General features: G+C 43.5%; 1 protein-coding gene across 1 annotated transcript; it reads right to left on the reverse strand.

Annotated features, from left to right (window-relative positions):
• Positions 1 to 296: 296 nt before the first annotated feature.
• LOC131508580 (thioredoxin reductase 3-like) lies at positions 297 to 20212 on the reverse strand. The gene is made up of 5 exons (XM_058723565.1): positions 19894 to 20212; positions 19272 to 19714; positions 4194 to 4254; positions 2822 to 2931; positions 297 to 422 (listed from the first exon to the last, which is right to left on the reverse strand). Exons 1-5 carry the CDS (start codon positions 20210 to 20212, stop codon positions 312 to 314), a joined length of 1044 nt encoding a protein of 347 aa, XP_058579548.1. The 3' UTR covers positions 297 to 311.
• Positions 20213 to 20867: the final 655 nt, after the last annotated feature.

Below are 20867 nucleotides of genomic sequence, written 5' to 3' on the forward strand. Positions count from 1 at the left end.
TGGCGCAGTCGGTTAAGCGGCCGACTTCAGCCAGGTCACGATCTCGCGGTCCGTGAGTTCGAGCCCCGCGTCAGGCTCTGGGCTGATGGCTCGGAGCCTGGAGCCTGTTTCCGATTCTGTGTCTCCCTCTCTCTCTGCCCCTCCCCCGTTCATGCTCTGTCTCTCTCTGTCCCAAAAATAAATAAAAAACGTTGAAAAAAAAAATTAAAAAAAAAATAAATAAATAAATGTTAAAAAAAATAAATAAATAAAGTAGGGGAAGAAGTGCTTATGGCAATCGCCAGGAAAATTATCTCTGAGTTTCATTATTTTCATACCTGAGCACACGCAAGGCCACCAGAACCGCCCCCAATGACAATGAGGTCATAATCATATGTTGAGTCTTCCTGAAGGAGCTTCTGTAACAAACCACTCTGATGTGCCTACGGTGTAATCAAAGGAGAGAGTATGGCATGACCTTTTAAAAATCTGTTTCTTTGCACCCTATGTTTAATCAGCATGGATTGCTTTTCTAAAACTCTTAGAAACAGTCTCTAATTGGACTTTAAGATACAAAACAGATGAACATAAGGGAAGGGGAGCAAAAATATAAAAACAGGGAGGGGGACAAAACATGAGACTCTTAAATATGGAGAACAAACAGAGGGCTGCTGGAGGGGTTGTGGGAGGGGGGAGGGGCTAAATGGGTAAGGGGCTTAGGGAATCTACTCCTGAAATCATTGGTGCACTATATGTTAATCTGGATGTAAATTACATAATAAATTTTTAAAAAGCACAAGAAACAGTCTCTAATTTATCTAACTTTGAATTATAAATTTATCTAGATGGTATTCAAATAGGGTTCAACTAGATAGAATGTATGCCAAGTGCATACATTTTTTGTTCATTATCACCTGACATCTAGACATGTGTCAAATAACCCACAGGTCATGGCTTTTTGTGAGATGAGGTCATGTTCTTTGGTCTAACCATCAAAATATCATAACCCAGTATAGTAAAATATAAAATAGCCAAGCATCATTTTTCAAAATCCTCTATGTTCTGTTCACCTGTGGTAGGCTTTATTTTGAAACCCTTCTGCATCATCAGCAGGATATACACTTTACATTTTTACCTGGTTTCTCATGATTTGACCTAAATTTTGCAGCTTCTTAGTAACCTTCCTATACAACACAAAATTTTGCTTTTTCTTTCAACAGTGGTCATAAAGGCTGGCTCTTGCACAATGTCTCTTGCTTGCCTGGCCTGCCTTTTGAGCAAAGTAGTTTGGGCGAGGGGTGCCTGGGTGGCTCAGCCAGTTAAGCGACTGACTTCGGCTCAGGTCATGACCTCCCAGTTCGTGGGTTCAAGCCCCGCGTCGGGCTCTGTCTGACAGCTCAGAGCCTGGAAGCTGCTTCCGATTCTGTGTCTCCCTCCCTGTCTGCCCCTCCCCTGCTTGCACTCTTTCTCTCCCTCTTTCTCAAAATAAATACACATTAAAAAAAAAAAAGTAGTAGCTTGGGTGAGGTTAGACGTTCAATGTGTGAGGTAACAACAGTTTTCTTTATGTGAAGATGGGAGCTCCATCCACAACACTGGCTTTAGGCACACCTGGTGGCACCAGCTCATCCTCGGAAGCACAGTGGAAAAGCTACTTAACTATGGGACTCAGCGCGGGCCACACGGCCCCTGAAGGATGGGTGTCCCTGGTGGCTTTTGGCATATTCTAAGAAGGACTCCTCTGGCCTCCTGACTTCAAGCTGCCCTTAGGAAACTGTGAATCCTAAGCATCAGCCATGCAAGGCAGCTCCTTTCATAAGAAATGGAATTGACGGGGCGCCTGGGTGGCTCAGTCGGTTAAGCCTCTGACTTTGGCTCAGGTCATGATCTCACAGTTTGTGAGTTCAAGCCCTGCGTCAGGCTCTGTGCTGACAGCTCAGAGCCTGGATCCTACTTCAGATTCTGTGTCTCCCTTTCTGTCCCTTCCCTGTTCATGCTCTGTTGCGCTCTCTCTCTCTCTCTCTCTCTCTCTCTCTCAAAAATAAACAGTAAAAAAAATTTTTTTTTTAAGTGTAATTGAGAACTCTACGTTCCAGATTCATCTTCTGACATCTTCTCCAGGTTACAAGTGGCAAGACCAGCACTCCCGTAGGTGTTTAGGGATCTCTAGATTAAGGTACATACCTCCATGGGAACTGGGTGATGGCTTCTGGGACTAATGAAGCAGGTTGTTAATAGATAACAATGCTGATCATAGATTAACATACAATACAGACAATCTATTTTCCCAAGAAAATGTAATTTTAAGTTACAATCTGAAATAGAAGTATTTCATCACTGACTACTACCACTTACATACATACATAAAAACTATAAGGGAACAGGATTTTAATAAAAGTAAGCAGTTATAGAATAAGGATCTAACTTAAAAAGAAACAGCAATCTGGGGGGCCAGGGTGGCTCAGTCGGTTAAGTGCCAGACTTCAGCTCAGGTCATTATCTCACAGTTTGTGGGTTCTAGCCCCGCATCAGGCTCTGTGCTGACAGCTTGGAGCCTGGAGCCTGCTTTGGATTCTGTGTCTCCCTCTCTCTTTGACCCTCTCCCACTCGCTCTCTCTCTCTCTCTAAAATAAACATTAAAACAAAAATGAAAAAAAAGAAACAGCAATCTCATCTATCACTACTTTCAAGATGATCTGAGAACTCTCTTACACGCTTTTCCATTTTACAACTTCCAAAAGACAAATGAATAGACTCCTAAAAGCCATTCTCACCCCTTTTGAATAAATGTGAAAACAAACTTTGAAGAAACAGCATTAAAAACATATAATACTATTATTACCTGGAAAGTTCGATCGCATCCACCCATATGCACTTTATTCACAAAAATATTGGGCACAGTTCTCTGATTAGTGATTTCTGACAGCACTTCTTGAACATTGGCCCCATCATCTGAAGAATAAAAACTTAAATATGTAAAAACATTGAAAGGGTTCCAAACTTTGGGGAGTTGAACAGAAGTGTTACAACACCAAACGCTCACATGCACACAGCCATAAAGGTCAGTATTTACATATTTATATATTATATAACTTCACAAAATGATGACTCAAGAAGAGGAAACACCCATGTATTTTCAAAGGAAACAAAGAATAAAGGCAAATCTATAAATTCATTTAAAACAAATCCTTCTAAATTAGATTTTGATGCATTATTCAATGGCCATGCCAAGACAAATAGGTAAGAATCCTCTTTAAAGAGCAAATATCAAGATATAATCTGCTTCAACTGTAATAACTCAGAAAATACTTCCTATAATTGCATGTGAAAAATCTTTATGACCCACAGTCCAAGTGTATCCTCCACCCCAAAAAATAAAACAAGGCCACGACTACCTCTGACTCCCCTATTTGGTATACGCCGTAGAAAAGTCTCAAAGATTCAGGAACATCTCACTTGTTAAGGAGACATGGCTAAGAGGAGTTGGTGAAGTCTGGTGGAGGCAGAAACCAAACTGTTTTCAGTTCACCACCCTGGTTCCCACCCTTGCAGACCACATGTGTAAAGTGCTCAGTTAATATTAGCTGGATGGATGAGAGATGACAAGAATTCAAAAGCGTAAAGCTGAAAAGTTCCTGTGTTTCCCCTCATGGCTATCAGGAAGTAAGGGTAGTTTCTTTTCATTTATAACAGCTTAACCTATTTTGCCAGAAAGTTGGCAGATACTTATGACATGCCTTGAAGGGTTTCAGGGTTAGCCGTTTATACATCTTCCTCCTGCTCCCTTCCCTCAAATATGAAAAGCATATAAATAAAAAAAACTAGGGGCGCCTGGGTGGCTCAGTCGTTTAAGCGTCCAACTTCGGCTCAGGTCATGATCTCACTTTGTGAGTTCGAGACCCATGTCAGGCTCTGTGCTGACAGCTCAGAGCCTGAAGCCTGCTTCAGATTTTGTGACTGCCTCTCTCTCAGCCCCTCCCCTGCTCACGCTCTGTCTCTCTCTCTCTCTCAAAAATAAATAAACATTAAAAAAAAATCTACACCCAATTATTTGTCGTGTAGTGTTCTATTTTCTGCATGGTTGAATGTAGACAAAGACGGCTCGCCTAACCCAAAGAGACAAGAGTAAATTGAACTGAACAAAGCAAATGACAGGTAGTTAGTCTTGTTGATGTTTATTACAAACAAAAGTATACCCTACCCATCCTACTTACCAACTTGATCAAGTTCCAAGATATTACACTGAACGCCCAAAGAAGAAAACAGTTCTTTAACCTGTAACAAAAACGTACCTGGGTTTTACACTCAAGAAGATTCAACAGAGCTACAAAATATGGCATACAGGTGTTCGAAGTAGATGTCCAGTTACCTAATCGCAGTCAAAGTAGTATTTTAAGGTCCCCTTTTCACCATCACTTAACACCCTTCCCCGCCCTCAGCCCTCCAGAGAAAGCCCAGACGTTCCACTTCCGGGACAGAGGCACTGGGAGCTTGGCAGAACTGCTCCCTGGTGAAACACCCACAACTGGTGAAAACTACTAAAGAAACAATCATTTAAAGTCTCTGGGAATTGTCCTAAGGGCACACAGCAAATGAAGCATTTAGTCAAGCAACTCTGGTAGATCAGAGTCATGACCCGCACCCTCCCGCCCCTGCTCCTAGGTCAGCTAGATAGAAGCTCTATTTCAAGTGTGAACAAGAAAATGAGGCTCCCTAATCCCTGAAATCCCTGGCACCAGAAGGGGCAGGCCACTGGCACTTCTTAGTCTCCCCACCGCTCGGAGTGGCAAAAGCCACCATTCGTGGAGAGTGTGGCTAACGACACAGGGGCTCCGTTCCTCCCTTCTTTCACCCAGCCCCCACTCACAGATCAAAGGCTCTACCCCCGGCCAAAAATACTGTACAGCAAGGATTCGGGCTGGGAGAGGCAAGCCAACAAGACCAGAGGCTATAGTCCGCACCCAGAACCCCGCTCATAAAGCAGGGTTGTCACGCCAAAAGAATCAAGTCGCTGTCCCACCCCTAGGTCTGGAGCAAGGTCTCAGAGATTTTGCCCAGGGGAAGAGGTAACCTAAGATCAGAGAGGCCAAAGCTCTATCCAAAAGAAAGGACTTTATTTGAAATAGACTGGGGCGGGGGGGGGGGGAGGGGGGTGGGGGTGGCAGGGAGGTCAAAGTCTAAAGGCACTCTTGAAAACAATGAAGATTCTGGTGGTAAGAAAAAAGGAGAAGGCTGGTAGCTTCCTGAGAGTAACAGACAATTGCAAGCCAGCAAGTTTACCAAAGAAAGCCAAGAAGCTTTGGCCAATAGCCCCTCTAGGGTAAGAATGAGTCACAAATAGGCTTCAAAAACTACCCCTGCAAAGGGGCCCAGACCTCACTGGACAAGAGCGTGGACAAGGCTTCGGCTCAGGTCATGATCTGACTGTTCGTGAGTTCAAGCCCCGTGTCAGACTCTCCACTGTCAGCAAAGAGCCTGCTTCGGATCTTCTGTCCTCCCCTCTCTCGGCCCTTTTTCTCTCACACTCTTTCTCTCTCTCTCAAAATAAATAAACATTTAAAAAAAAAGTTCACTGGAGTGCCTCAACATAGATTTAAACTGGCAAAAGAAAATAATTAGCATACTGGAGGATACATCAATAGAGATTGTGCAACCTGAAACCACAGAGAAAAAAGAAGGGGGGAAAAATGGATAGTGTCAGAGAAACTGAGCACACCAACATACACAGGGTGAATATGAGAAAAAAAGAAAGAAGAAGGAAGTTTTTTGAAGAAATGTCTAAAAATGTCCCCAATTTGATAAAAAACAGTAATCTACATATCCAAGAAGTTCAACAATCTTAAAGTAAGATAACTTAATAGGAAACGGGTCAAAGATCTACAGCAATGAAGTGTATGCCCAATGAAGAAAACACCGAATTTAAAATGGCAGAAAATCCTGCGGCATTTTTAATGGCCCGTAAGTCACCCACTCCTTGATGTTTCAAGGCACAATAAGAGGTGAGCAGCAGCCTGGGCCCCAGTTCCGTTCCACAAAATGGGGAGAGCACACAGCCCAACTGTGCATGTTCTAACTCAAGGGCTGCTTTAGGGATCGGTCTCTGTGATGCCTAACTCAGAGTTCAGATGGTCAAAGTGGCTGGGATCTTAGGCTAGTGGAAGCCATGAGGAGCAGTGGGGGTCACTCACGAAAACTGAAAATGGACTACAAATCTGCAGACAATTGGGGGCAAGAAATTACAGGCAGGAGACTACAAGATAACAGCTAAGGTCCCAAGTAGAAGCAGGGGAAAGATTCTTGAGGAATTTCACACACCTTAAAGATTTTTTTTTAAGTGTATTTATGTATTTTGAAAGACAGCGAAAGAGAGAAAGGCAGAAAGAGAGAGCGTGCACCCACGCACAAGCAAGAAGGAAGGGGGTAGAGAGAGAGGCAGAGAGAGAGAATCCCAAAAAGGCTCCATACTGTCAGTGCAGAGCCTGACATGGGGCTCGAACTCACAGTGAGTTCACGACCTGAGCTGAAATCAAGAGTTGAATGCTTAACTGAATGGGCCACCCAGGCGCTAACATACTTCAAAACAGCCCTGTATAGGGGCGCCTGGGTGGCCCAGTCAGTTGAGCATCTGACTTCGACTCAGGTCATGATCTCACGGTTCACGAATTTGAGCCCCACGTCGGGCTCTACGCTGACAGCTCGGAGCCTGGAGCCTGCTTCGGATTCTGTGTCTCCCTCTCTCTCTGCCCCTCCCCTGCTCATGCTCTGTCTCACTCTATCAAAAATAAACATTAACAAAACCAAACCAAAATAGCCTTGTATACAGGAAAATTGACCCCACGTGTGAAAAGCACAGACAGGTCCAGGGAAGACAAATGTTCAGAAAAGGCCTAAAAAGATGGCAAGACTTCATGCTGCACTGATTAGTGAAGTTCTCCCCCAGCATGAAGTCAGTCTGCAAAGACTATGACAGGTAGCTGTTTTATGCTGAATTTTCAACTAAAGATCATATGGATACAAAGAAATAAAAGAACACGACCCATTCAAAGGAAAATACAAATCTCCAAAAACACCCTGAACAAATACAGCCTTCAGATTTACTTGACAAAGGCTTTAAAACAACATTTTTTTAATGTTTTATTTATTTTTGATAGAGGAACAGAGACAGAGACAGAGACAGAGTGCAAGTGGGGGAGGAGCAGAGAGGGAGACACAGAATCCAAAGCAGGCTCTAGGCTCTAAGCTGTCAGCACAGACAGAGCCCGACATGGGGCTTGATCTCACAAACTGTCAGATCATGACCTGAGCCGAAGTCGGACGCCCTAACCGACTGAGCGACCCAGGCACCCCTTACAACAACTATTCTAAACACGAAGAGAAAAATACAAAGAGTTAAAGGAAATCAGGAAAATGGTACAGAAGTAAAAAGAGATTATCAACAAAAAGATAAGAAATAACCACACAGATACTCTAAAACTGAAAAATCCAATGACTGAATTGAAAAAGTCACTGGATGGGCTGAACAGAAAACTCCCAACACACAGAAGAAAGGATCAGTGAATTTGAAGATGGGACATTTGAAATTACTGTGAGGCACAAAAAGGAAAAAGAATGAATAAAAATGAACACAGAATAAGAGATTTAAAGGACATCATAAAGTAGAACAATATATACATTACGGGAATTGAAGAAAGAATCATAGAGCTTATTTGAAGAAATCATGGCCAAAAACTCCCCAAATCTGAGGAAAGACATAGATATACAAACACAAGAAACTAAAAGAAAACCCAAAGGAAAAGCCCAAAAAGACCCAAACCAAGAAACACTGTAATCAAACTCTTGAAAGACAAAGACAAGGAGATGATATTGAAAGTACCAAGAAAAAAGTAACTTACAAGTTACAAGTACAAGGAATCCTCCTAAGATTATTGGTGGACTTTTCAGTCAAAACCTTGTAGTCCAGAGGCAGAGGGATGAAATATTTAAAGTGTTAAAAGGAAAAAAACATCAACCAAGGATTCTATGTCTGGCCACAAACCAACAAACCAACAACACAAACAAAAAAACCCAGTCCTTCAAATATGAGGGGAGGGGCACCTGGGAGGCTCAGTCGGTTGAGCATCCAACTTCGGCTGGGCTCATGATCTCATGGTTCACGGGTTTGAGCCCCACGTCGGGCTCAGTGCTGACAGCTCAGAGCCTGGAGCCTGCTTCGGATTCTGTGTCTCCCTCTCTCTCTGCCCTTTGCCAGCTCACACTGTCTCTCTCTCTGTCTCTCTCTCTCTCTCTCTCTCTCTCAGAAATAAACATTTAAAAAAATTTTTTTTAAATATGAGGGGAGAAATTAAGACTTTCCCAGATAAACAAAAATTGAGGTAGTATTAATACTAGGCCTCCCCTACAAGAAATGCTAAAGAAAGTCCTTCAAGTTGAAATGAAACAATGTTATTTGGAAATTCAAAGCCATGTGAAAATGCAAAATTCTCCAGTAAAGCTAAACATGGGGACAAATATACAAACAAGTATTATTATGATTTTAGTTCATAATTGCATTTTCTTTTTTTTTTTAATGTTTATTATTTTCAGAGAGAGAGCAAGCATGAGCATGAGAGGGGGAGAGACAGAGAGAGACAATCCCAAGCAGGCTCCATGCTATCAGCACAGAGCCAACATGGGGCTCAGTCCCATGAACTGTGAGACTATGACCCAAATGGAAACCAAGAGTCAGACACTTAACTGACTGAACCACCCAGGTGCCCTCATAAGTACATTTTCTTACTCTTCTATAAGGTTAAAAAAAAAACCAATAGCATAAAAATAACTATAAATCTATAGTAATGGATACATATATATAAAGATGTAATCTGTGACACTGACAATGTAAAAAGAGGCAGAACTACCAAGGAGCAGAGTTTTTGTGTGTGGCGAAGTTAAGTTGCTATCAGTTTAAAACAGGTAATACCTTTAGGATGTTATATATAATCCCCATGGTAGCCACAAAAATATCTAGCAAATACACACAAATGGACATGAGAAATGTCACTACAAAAAAATCAACTGAACACAAAGGAAGACTGTCAGAAAGAAAAGAATGGACAAAAAACCTGTAAGTTATCCAGAAAACAAATACAATGGCAAAAGTCCTTCCCTAACAATAATTACTTTAAATATAAATGGATTAAACTCTCTAATCAAAAGACAAAGACTGTCAGACTGGATAAAAAGACAAGATCCAACATCATGCTGTCTAGAAGAGACTCACTTTAGAGCTAAGGACATATGTAAATTCAAAGTAAAAAGACAGAAAAGATATTCCATTAAATAGTAACCAAAAGAGAGCAGGGATGGCTATACTGATATAAGACAAAATAAACTTTAAGTCAAAACTGTTATAACAGACTAAAAAGGACATCACAGGGGCGCCTGGGTGGCTCAGTTGGTTAAACATCTGACTTCAGCTCAGGTCATGATCTTGCAGTTTGTGGGTTCAAGCCCTGTGTTGGGCTCTGTGCTGATAGCTCTGCTTCAGATTCTGTGTCTCCCTCTCTCTCTGCTCCTCCCCTACCTGCGCTTTGTCCCTCCCTCTCTCTCTCAAAAATAAACATTAATAAAATTTTTTTAAGTATCATATAAGGATAAAAGAGTTAATATGCCAAGACGATGTAACAATTATAAAAACGTATCCACCAAACATCAGAGCTTCAAATATATGATGCAAACCCTAAACAAACTGAAGATAGAAATGGACAGAATTATAATTATAGTAAGAGACTTTAATATTCCACTTTCAAAACTAGATAGAACAGGGGCACCTGGGTGGCTCAGTCGGTTAAGCGTCCGACTTCGGCTCAGGTCACGATCTCACTGTTCGTGAGTTCAAGCCCCGCGTCGGGCTCTGTGCTGACTGCTCAGAGCCTGGAGCCTGTTTCAGATTCTGTGTCTCCCTCTCTCTCTGACCCTCCCCCGTTCATGCTCTGTCTCTCCCTGTCTCATAAATAAAACATTAAAAAAATTAAAAAAAAAAAGAAAACTAGATAGAACAACAAGACAAAAGATCAATAAGGAACCAGAGGACTGAAGAACACTGCAGACCAAATGGACTTAATAGACATATTACGAAATACTGAATCCACGATAGGCAGAATACACATCTCAAGTACACATGGAACATTCTCCAGGGTAGACCATATGCTAGGCCACAAAACAAGTCTTAATTAAGAAAAAAAAAATGAAATCATAAAAAGTATCTGTTTTGATCATTGTAGAATGAAACTAAATATCAAAAGCAGAAAGAAAACCAGAAGGTCCACAAATACGTGGAAATTAAACCAACACATTCTTAAACAATGGGTCAATGAAGAAATCACAAGGGAAATTAGAGAACATCTTCTCAAAGGAACATACAACATACCGAATAAAACAGTAAAATTTATGGGACCCAGTGAAAGTAGTGATTAAAGGAAAATGTATAGCTGTAAATGCTTATATTAAAAAAAAGAGAGGGGCGCCTGGGTGGCTCAGTTGGTTAAGCGGCCGACTTTGGCTCAGGTCATGATCTCATGGTCCGTGAGTTCGAGCCTCGCGTCAGGCTCTGTGCTGACAGCTCAGAGCCTGGAGCCTGTTTCAGATTCTGTGTCTCCCTCTCTCTGACCCTCCCCCATTCATGCTTTGTCTCTGTCTCAAAAATAAAAACGTTAAAAAAAAAAAATTAAAAAAAAAAAGAGAATATCTTTTTTATTTTGTTTTTATTGATTTTAGCGAGAGAGAGAGAGAGAGAGAGAAAGTGCAAGTGCGGGAGAGGGGCAGAGGGAGAGAAAGAGAGAATCTTAAGCAAGCTCCACACTCAGTGCAGAGCCCAATGTGGGGCTTTATCCCATGACCCTGGGATCATGGCCTAAGACTAAATCGAGAGTCAGATGCTCAGCCAACTGAGCCACCCAGTCACCCCAAGAGGAAATATCTTAATAATCTAACTGTACAATTTAAGAAACTAGAGAGTATAACTAAACTCCAAGCTAGCAATGGGGAGGAAATGACATAAAGATCACAGCAGAGATAAACAAAATAGAGAATAGAAAAACAATAGAGGAAATCAATAAAACCAAGAATCGGTTCTTTGAGAAGATCCACAAAATTGATATAACTTTAGCTACAATGACTAAGAAAAAAACAGAGAGGACTCAAATAACTAACATCAGAATTGAAAGAGCATTACTACTGTTTTTACAGAAAGAAAAAGAATTACAAGAGAGTACTATGAACAACTGTACATTACAAATTATCTACATGAAATCTATAAATTCCTAGAAACACACAACTTCCTAAGACTGAATCATGAATAGTGAATGGAAATAGACCTATAACTAGTAAGGGGACTGAACCTGCAATCAAAAGCCTCCCAACAAAGAAAAGCCCAGGACTAGATGGCTTTGCTGGTGAATTCTATCAAACATATAAAGAAGAAGAAACACCAATCCTCCTCAAACTCTTCCAAAACATTGAAGAGGGTACACTTCTAAGCTCCCTCTAAGGCTAATGCACCATTACACTGATACCAAAGCCAGACAAAGACACTACGAGAAAACCACAGACCCTGATGAATAGTGATGCAAAAATCCTCAACAAAATAATAGCAATAAAAATTCAACAGTATATTAAAAGTATTATATACCATGGCCAAGTGGGATTTATTCTTAGAATGTACGTATGGTTCAACATGTAAACACAGATCAACATAATACAGCACATTAACAGAATGAAGGAAAGAAACTACACAATCATCTCAATGAATACAGATATAGCATTCAAGAAAATTCAACATCTTTTTCATGACAAAAACACTCAAAAAAACTAAGAATAAAAAAAACTACCTCAACATGCTGAAGACCATATACGAAAAGCCCACAGATAATACCATACTTGACGGTGAAAGATTGAAAGGATTTCCTCTAAGACGAGGGGCAAAACAAGAATGCCCACTTTCACTACCTCTATTCAACGCAGTACTAGAAATCCCAGCCAGAGAAATAAGGCAAAAAAAAAAAAAAAAGAAAAAAAGAAAAGGCATCAAAATTGGAAAAGAAGTAAAACTCTCTCTGTTCAATGATTACTTATACGTATAAAACCCTAATGACTGTACCAAAGAACTGTTAATCAATTCAGCAAAGTTGCAGAATACAAAATCAACAGCAAAAAAATCAGTTGCTTTTCTACATACTAACAACGAACAATCTAAAAGAGAAATTAAGACAAAAACTCCACTTACAATAGCATAAAGAAGCATACTTAGGAATAAACTCAGGAAGGAGGCAAAGACTTGTACTCTGACAGCTATCTGTTGCTGAAAGAATTAGACACCGATAAATGGAAAGAAATCCCATGTTCATGGAATAGAAGACTTTACATTGCTAACACTAGCTACAGCAATCTACATATTTAGTGTAATCTCTATCAAAACCCCAAAAACAAATTTTGCAAAAATAGACAAATCCATCCTAAAATTCATACAGAATCTCAAGGGAAACCTGAAGAGTCAAAAACACCTTGAAAAGGAATAAACTTGGAGGTCTCACACTTCCTGATTTCAAAAACTGCTACAAACTTACTGTAACCAAAACAGTACAATACTGGCATATAAACACAGACATAAAGATCAACAGAAGAAAACAGGAATTTCAGAAATAAAGTCTCACATATAAGGTTCAATGACTTTTTGACAAGGGTGCCAAGACCATTTAATGAGGAAAGGACAGTCTTTTCAACAAATGGTGCTGAGAAAACTGGATGGATATCCAGCATGCAAAAGAATGAAGTTGGAGCCTTACCTAACACCACATACAAAGATTAACTCAAAATGGATCAAAGACATAAACATGAGAGCTAAAACTATAAACCTTCTTAGAAGAAAACATAAGGCAAAAGCCTTACAACACTGGATTTGGCAATGATTCTTTCAATATGATACGAAAGGCACAGGGAACAAAGAAAACAGACAAATTGGATATCATGAAAATTAAAAACTTTTGTGCATCATAGGACACTATCAACGGAGGAAACTGTTGAGTTCCACTTGCAAATCACACACCTTGTAAGGGATTCACATCTAGAGTATATAGAGAACTCCTAAAAGTCAACAACAACAAATAACTCAATTTAAAAACTTGACACAGCACTTGAATTGACATTTCTCCAGAGTAGATATTAGCCATTATCAAATGGCCAATAAGGACGTGAAAAGATAGCCATCAGGGAAATGCAAATCAAAACTACAATGAGATGCCGCTTTGTGCCCATTAGGATAACTATTATCAAAACAAAAACAAAACAAAACAAAAAACAGAAAATAACAAGTGTTGGCAAGGATTTGGAGAAACTGGAAACCGTTGGTGGAAATGTGAAATGGTGTGACCACTACGGAAAACACTGTGGTAGTTCCTCAAAAAATTAAAAATTGAACTACCGTATACACGATCCAGCAATTCCCATCTCCGCGTATATACCCAAAAGAACTCAAAGGAGGGACTCAAACATCAATTTGTACACCCCTGTTAACAACAGCAACATTCACAATGGCCTAAAGGTGGAAGCGACCCAAGTATCCGTCACTGGAGGAACACATATAATGGATTATTCAGGAAAGAAATTCTCTCAGGCTACAACGTGGAGGAACTTTGAGGATACTGTGCTCAGTGAAATAAGTGAGTCACAAGAGGGCATATCTTGCATGATGTCACTTATATGAGGCAACTAGAGTGGTTCAATTCATGGAGACGAAAACAGAATGGTGGTTTCCGGGGCTCGATGGGAAAGGCAATGAAGAATTTAGCTGGAGATGAAACAGGTTCTGTGGACAGATGGCAGTGATGATGGTTGCACAGTAATGGTTAAAACAGTAAAATTTATGTTATATATATGTTACTGCCCCCCACAAAGCTGACAACGGATGTATGAAATTTTAACACACAAACATATGGATTCAGGACTGGGGAAACATGGCTTAAAGTTAATTTGGGGAAGAAGTTTAAAACCTCAGGGCACTTCTGTGGGGCACCCAGGTGGCTCGGTCAGTTAAGCATCTGACTCTTGGCTTCAGCTCACCGTAATCTCACAGGTTGTAAGTTTGAGCCCTGTGTCGGGCTCCCAGCTGGTAATGCGGAGCCTGGTTGGGATTCTCTCTCTCTCCCTCTCTCTCTGTCCCTCCACCACTCATGTGTGTGCGTGCTCTCTTTCTCTCTCTCTCTCTCTCTCTCTCAAAAAAAATAAATAAACTTAAAAAAAAAAATCAGGGCGTTTTTTCCACTGTAGTTTGGGCCATTATCCTAACAGTAACGTCTCCACTCATCTAGCTGTTTCCACAGTCTACTCTTCATACCATTGCCAGATTTCAAATCACAGACCTCTTCACTCCTCTTCCCAAAAGACTGAGATGACTCTGCCCACATCAAGTCCACACTTACCTAGGAGCATTTTAAGATCTTCTCAATATGACTTTAAGTGTAAATTTCCAGCCATTTTCCAATTTACTCTCCTGATTCCTATCATATCCCCTCCGTTCAGCCACACACTAATTTTCATTTCAGCATCTCCTACTTTTGCTTATACTAATTCTTTGGCTAGATGCTCTTTTTTACCTACAGATATCCAATGTATCTCTCAAGAAACAGCTTACATACAATTTCCTGAAAATTTTCCGATCCGCCACACAAGCGATTATCTTTGCCTCTCATTTCCTTTTTTTTTTTTTTTTTTCTTCAGTCACTTCTTGCAGGACAGGAGAGCTGGCTGATTACTGCTCATTGGACTATGAGTTCTCAGTTTATTCATTTTTGTGTTTCCACAACACTAAGCTCCCATAATGCTTGTTGAGTAATATTAGTGCCCCAATCAAGGAAGAAACCTCTCTGCTTGATTCCACACAGATGTTGAATAAGGTGTCCAATTTGGGGTGATACATTTCAAAGGTTCATAGTCAAACTTTTGTACAATCAAATTAGTGAAGGGTCAAGTATACAGATAAATGATATGAGTACATAAAGAAAATGGGCTGGGGGCACCTGGGTGGCTCAGTCAGTTAAGTGTCCGACTTCAGCTCAGGTCATGATCTCACGGTTCCCGGGTTCGAGCCCTGCGTCAGGCTCTGTGCTGACACCTCAGAGCCTGGAGCCTGCTTCAGATTCTGTGTCTCCCTCTCTCTCTCTGCCCCACCCCCACTTGTGTTCTCTCTCTCTCTCTCTCTCTCTCTCTCTCTCAAAAATAAATAAAACATTTTTTAAAATAATAATAAAAAAAAAAAAGTGGGCTGCCTGGCCAGGTAAGAAAAACGCTGAGAGAAAATACCAGAAGATCGATCATTCAAGTAAAAGCAGATTTCCTTTTTTTTTTTTAATTTTTTTAATGTTTTTTATGAGAGAGACAGAGCATGAGCAGAGGAGGGGCAGAGAGAGAGAAGGAAACACAGAATCCGAAGCAGCTCCAGGCTCTGATCTGTCAGCACAGAGCCCAAAGTGGGGCTGAAACTCACAAACCATGAGATCAGGACCTGAGCCGAAGTCGGAAGCTCAAAGGACTGAGCCACCCAGGAGCCCCAATTGGCTCAAGTTCTAAAAAAAACTAACAATCAGAGCTATACAATTATGTAATGGGACTGAAACTAGTTGCCACATTATTGGAAGTGTTGACAAACACAGGATGCAGGATCATTTGTCCTAAGATTTTCTTCATCAGCAAAGGTTCGACTAGAATGATCTAAGACCATTTATTTATTCAATGCATGTTACATGCCTGACACTATTCTAGGCCCCAGTGATACAACAGTGGACAGGTACCTTTCTGATCACTTGGCCCCCTTTTTTTTTTTTTTCTATTTATTTTTGAGACAGAGAGAGACAGAGCATGAACAAGGGAGGGGCAGAGAGAGAGGGAGACACAGAATCTGAAACAGGCTCCAGGCTCTGAGCTGTCAGCACAGAGCCCGACGTGGGGCTCGAACTCACGGACCGCGAGATCATGACCTGAGCCGAAGTCGGATGCTTAACCCACCGAGCCACCCAGGCGCCCCCACTTGGCCCTTTTATAAGCTCCAAAGGACAACTTAAAAAGAGCAGAGATAGAAGGCAACGCCTGGAAACAGATCAATGCGTACAGAAGAACCTGATGGTCATGATGAGTGAGCATTCAAAGTAGTACAGAAAGGGGACGCCGGGGTGGCTCAGTTGGGTAAGCCTCTGACTTCAGCTCTCAGGTCATGATCTCACGGTTCACAACTTCGAGCCCTGTGTCAGGCTCTGTGCTGACAGCTCAGAGCCTGGAACCTGCTTCGGATTCTGTGTGTGTCTCTCTCTCTGCCTCTCCCCCTCTCATGCTGGCTCTCTCTCTCTCTCAAGGATACATAAACATTAAAACAACAACAACAACAACAAAGTAGCACAGAAAGGATGGACTCTCCAATAAATGAAACAGTGATTATCTGGTAAGTCATAAAGAAAAAAACCAAACTGGATCTCCACTCACATCATCAGCATCAAGTACAGGTAGAATAAAGGTGTGAGAAGGTGTCAGAAGCATGCTCCAAAACTTTCAGGAGCTAAAACAGGAGAGTATCTTTATGACCTCGGAGGTAGAAACAGGTTTCTTAAAGATGATACAAAAAGCACAAAGGAAAAAGAAGTGACAGACTCAACTACATTAAACTTGGCAAATTTCAGTTAGCTGAAAAATCTCACAATCAGAATGAGAAGAAAAGTCAAATCTGGAAGACTGCCAACACATATATCCAAAGGATCAGCACCCAAAATATACAAAGAACAGCTACAAATCAGAACAAAAATAAACACCTGACAGAGAAATAAGCATGAGATGTGAATTTCATAGAGAGGAAACCCAAATGACCTGTAAACACATGAGAAGATGTTTACCTTATTGGGGAAATTGAAGATTAAAGCCACAGAAAACTACCATTTCATAACTGCCAGAATGGCGATCATTAAATGTCTCAACAGTTGGCAAGAACTTAGAACAAGGGGAACAGTTATATACTGCCAGCGGTATAATCACTTGGAAAAACATCTTGGAGTCACTTAGGCAAGGTCAGCTTCAAGATACCTACTCTAAGATAAGTGTTACATACTTGCACATAGCTTACTTGCAAGAAAAGGCACAGCTGTACTGTTTTCAAGAGCAAAATACTAGACACAGCACAATCAATAAAATGTGGTATGATTCATCCTAAGGATTACAGATATGAAAATTAACAAACCACAGCTGCAGATACTAACACGCATGAATCTCTAAAACATAACTGCTGAGAGGAAAACTGCAAAATAATACATATGTATGATTTCTACTTTCATAAAGTACCAAAACAAGCCAAATGCAACAAAATATCATTTAAGGATATACATGTATTAGGGAAAACTGTAAAGCAAAGCAAGGAATTTTGGACAGTGGTAAACCCCAGTGGGGGTGGGCTGGAGGGGGAGGGAGGAGTATGTTAATAAAGGGAAACCTCATTAAAATGTAGTTGGGGGGTTCAGGAGGGATAGCTCTCACACCCTACCACTCCCCATCAATTGCACACCCAACAAGAAGGAGAAGGATCTTGCTCAGACACTATCACTACCCCAGCAGAAAGAAGAAAGCCTTTCTCAGCCCCAGGGAACAGCCTAGCCAGTACAGCCAGTGAAAAGCCATCATGCTCGGAACCCCCAGTTTACCCCAGAGGACTTTTTGTTTACAATGGCCCTGCCAATCTCCCCCTTCCTCTATAAAAAAGCAGCCCTCTCCTCTGTTCAGATTTGCCTATGATTTTGCCTGTGGTTTCATGGTAGTTTGCTTGTCCTGGACTGTCATTCTGCTCTTTTTTTTTTATTATTTTTTTTAACGTTTATTTATTTTTGAGACAGAGAGAGACAGAGCATGAATGGGGGAGGGTCAGAGAGAGAGGGAGACACAGAATCTGAAGCAGGCTCCAGGCTCTGAGCTGTCAGCCAGACTTGGGGCTCAAACTCAGGAGCTGTGAGATCATGACCTGAGCTGAAGTTGGACGCTTAACTGACAGAGCCACTCAGGTGCCCAAGACCATGTTTTTTCTTGTTTGTTTGTTTGTTTACTGTTTATTCTTGACAGGGAGAGCACGAGATAGAGAGAGAGAGCGCGTGAGCGATAGCGCGCATGAGCAGGGGAGGGGCAGAAAGAGAGGGAAACAGAATCTGAAGCAGGCTCCAGGCTCTGAGCTGTCAGTAGAGCCCAACCCGGGGCTCGAACTGGAAAACCACGAGATCACAACCTGAACTGAAGTCAGAGGATTAACCAACTGAGCCACCCAGGCGCCGCGGGCAGTTTTATTTTTAAGGTTAGCAGTAAGGATTGGAAGAGGCATCCAAGGTTTCCAAAACATAAGTGTTTCATTATCCTTTAAGATGTATATGCATGATGTACATGTTTTATGAAACAATATAAGGCAGTGTAAACCTGAAAATAAACCTGAAAAACATAGCTTATAATTTGATAAACCTAACCTAATAGTTTATGTTTTTTCATATTCCATGTATTATTATTTCAACTTTTTGATAATATGCAGTTCAAAGTACTGAAAGTCCCTGTTTGTACAGATGGGTTTCTCTTACTTGGGTTCGTTTCTACACGGGTCATTTTTCCACTAAAAACAAATGTGCCCAGAAAAACAACGCTGTATTCCCAGCTAGCCCAACGAAAGTTAAGGCAGTGGGCAAGACGCTGAAATTACCCATCACCTGGTACCATCCTCGCACCCTTCCTTACGTTCGTTTAACAAGATGTGACAACCAAGGTTAGGTGGGGTTCTGTAACCTGGTCAAGGTCACGCAGTTAGGAAGTGGGATCTGAATCCAGCTTTAGTCTACTCCCACGTCCTGGCCTCTCCCCACACCACCCTTTCACCAAGCAAAAAGTTTGTGGGAATGCCTTTACCTCTCCAAATAAGCTCTTGATAAAGAAGCCAACGTCAGGCTCCACAGGCCGAGTCCCGAGAACAAGTATTGACTCCGAGGCCCGGAGTCTAGGAGGTCGGCCGCGTGGCCGTCTCTCCCGCGGTGCCAAAGGGACCAAGCCACGGGGCCTGTCACCACCGCCGCCGAGACCGCGCGCGGCATCCCGGCTCGCGTCCAAGGGCCGAACCGGCTGGCGCTCTGTCCGCAGGGTCGCAGAAGGGATGAGCTGCCTGGACCCCGGGAGACCCCGCTTCCCCCGAGCTCCCACGCCCCCAGCAGCCAGCCGGCCCGACCCCCCCAACCCGCCGGCCCCGCCCCCGCCCCGCCTACCCGCGTGCAGTGCGGACAGTAACTCTTGCTGAAGATCATCACTCGGTTACCCTCGATTAGGCCCAAGAGGCGGCGCCGCAGCTCCTCGCGGGCCTCAGAAGACGAGCGGCCGGTGCCGGGAGACGACAGGCGGGCCCGGCGCCCCGGCGGCGAAGACACAAGCACTCCGCGGACGCTGCCCAGGCGACGGTTAGGGGCGGTGCCCACCTTCACCGGCCCCGGCGAGGTCTGCGCCCGCGGCGGCGGTGGTGGCGGTGGTTGCGCCAGGGCCTCGGTGTCGCTCCCGGCCTGGCCGGACCTGCTCAGGGACCGAGAGGCTGGCGGCGGCGCCAGAACCGGGCCTGGAAAGGGGGAACCGTGAACACCGCCCACGCCACGGACTGACCACAAGTTAGCCTGACCGCCGCTCGCGCCGCCCCGCCCCCGGCGCCGCCCCGCCCCCGGCGCCGCCCCGCCCCCGGCGCCGCCCCGCCCCCGGCGCCGCCCCGCCCCCGGCGCCGCCCCGCCCCCGGCGCCGCCCCGCCCCCGGCGCCGCCCCGCCCCCGGCGCCGCCCCGCCCCCGGCACCGCCCCCCCACGCCCCCGGCGCCGCCCCCCCACGCCCCCGGCGCCGCCCCCCCCACGCCCCCGGCGCCGCCACGCCACGCCCCCGGCGCCGCCACGCCACGCCCCCGGCGCCGCCACGCCACGCCCCCGGCGCCGCCACGCCACGCCCCCGGCGCCGCCACGCCACGCCCCCGGCGCCGCCACGCCACGCCCCCGGCGCCGCCACGCCACGCCCCCGGCGCCGCCACGCCACGCCCCCGGCGCCGCCACGCCACGCCCCCGGCGCCGCCACGCCACGCCCCCGGCGCCGCCCCGTGCCTGCGAACTAGGCCGCTGCCCTACCGCTGTAGGGGAGTCGCTTGACCTTCCGGAGAGGTTAGAGGTCAAACCGCCCATCCTCAGTGTCCATTTTGTATGCACATATGGGGATGGCTTCCCAGCGTCCCTGATGCCGCCCTGGGTTGCCCCCTGTGGAAGACTTTCCATGCCTCGTAATCTCCACCAGCCCCCTCAAACAACCTTAAAGATAGATACATACCTCAGTGAGGGTAGATGTCCGGATCATAGGAAAAGTGTGAAGAAATAAAACCGTCTTCAGGAAAGATGATTTTTTTACTTTAGGTTTTTATTTTAATTCCAATTAGTCCACATACAGTGTTATATTAGTTTCGACTGTATAATATAGTGATTTTACAGTTCCATACACCACCTATCACTCCTCACAACAACTGTACCCTTTAATCCCCCTGACTTATTTCATTCATCCTCTGCCGCCCCCCCCCCCCACTCCCTTCTGGTAAACTGATGTTTGTTCTCTACAGTTAAGCGTCTGTTTTTTGGTTTGTCTCCTTTTTTTTTCCCTTTGTTCATTTGTTTTGTTTCTTAAATTCCCCATGAGTGAAATCATATGGTATTTGTCTTTCTGTGGCTTATTTTGCTTTAGCGTTATATTCTCTAGCTCCATGCACATCATTGCAAATGTCAAGATGTCATTCTTTTTATGGCTGCATAATATTCCATTGTATATGCATACCACATCTTCATTTTTAAA

The sequence above is a fragment of the Neofelis nebulosa genome, chromosome 4 (assembly GCF_028018385.1).
Source record: "Neofelis nebulosa isolate mNeoNeb1 chromosome 4, mNeoNeb1.pri, whole genome shotgun sequence".
NCBI lineage: Eukaryota > Metazoa > Chordata > Mammalia > Carnivora > Felidae > Neofelis > Neofelis nebulosa.

Bases quoted from the DNA above. Each gene is read 5' to 3' on its own strand.
- LOC131508580 (XM_058723565.1), bottom strand. From the start codon at position 20,212: ATGGGCGGTTTGACCTCTAACCTCTCCGGAAGGTCAAGCGACTCCCCT. The intron at 4,255-19,271 runs GTAGGCGGGGCG...TTTTTGTTACAG, and splicing joins ACTGTCCGCACTGCACGCGG to GTTAAAGAACTGTTTTCTTC. The intron at 2,932-4,193 runs GTAAGTAGGATG...TTTATTCTTCAG, and splicing joins CTTGGAACTTGATCAAGTTG to ATGATGGGGCCAATGTTCAA.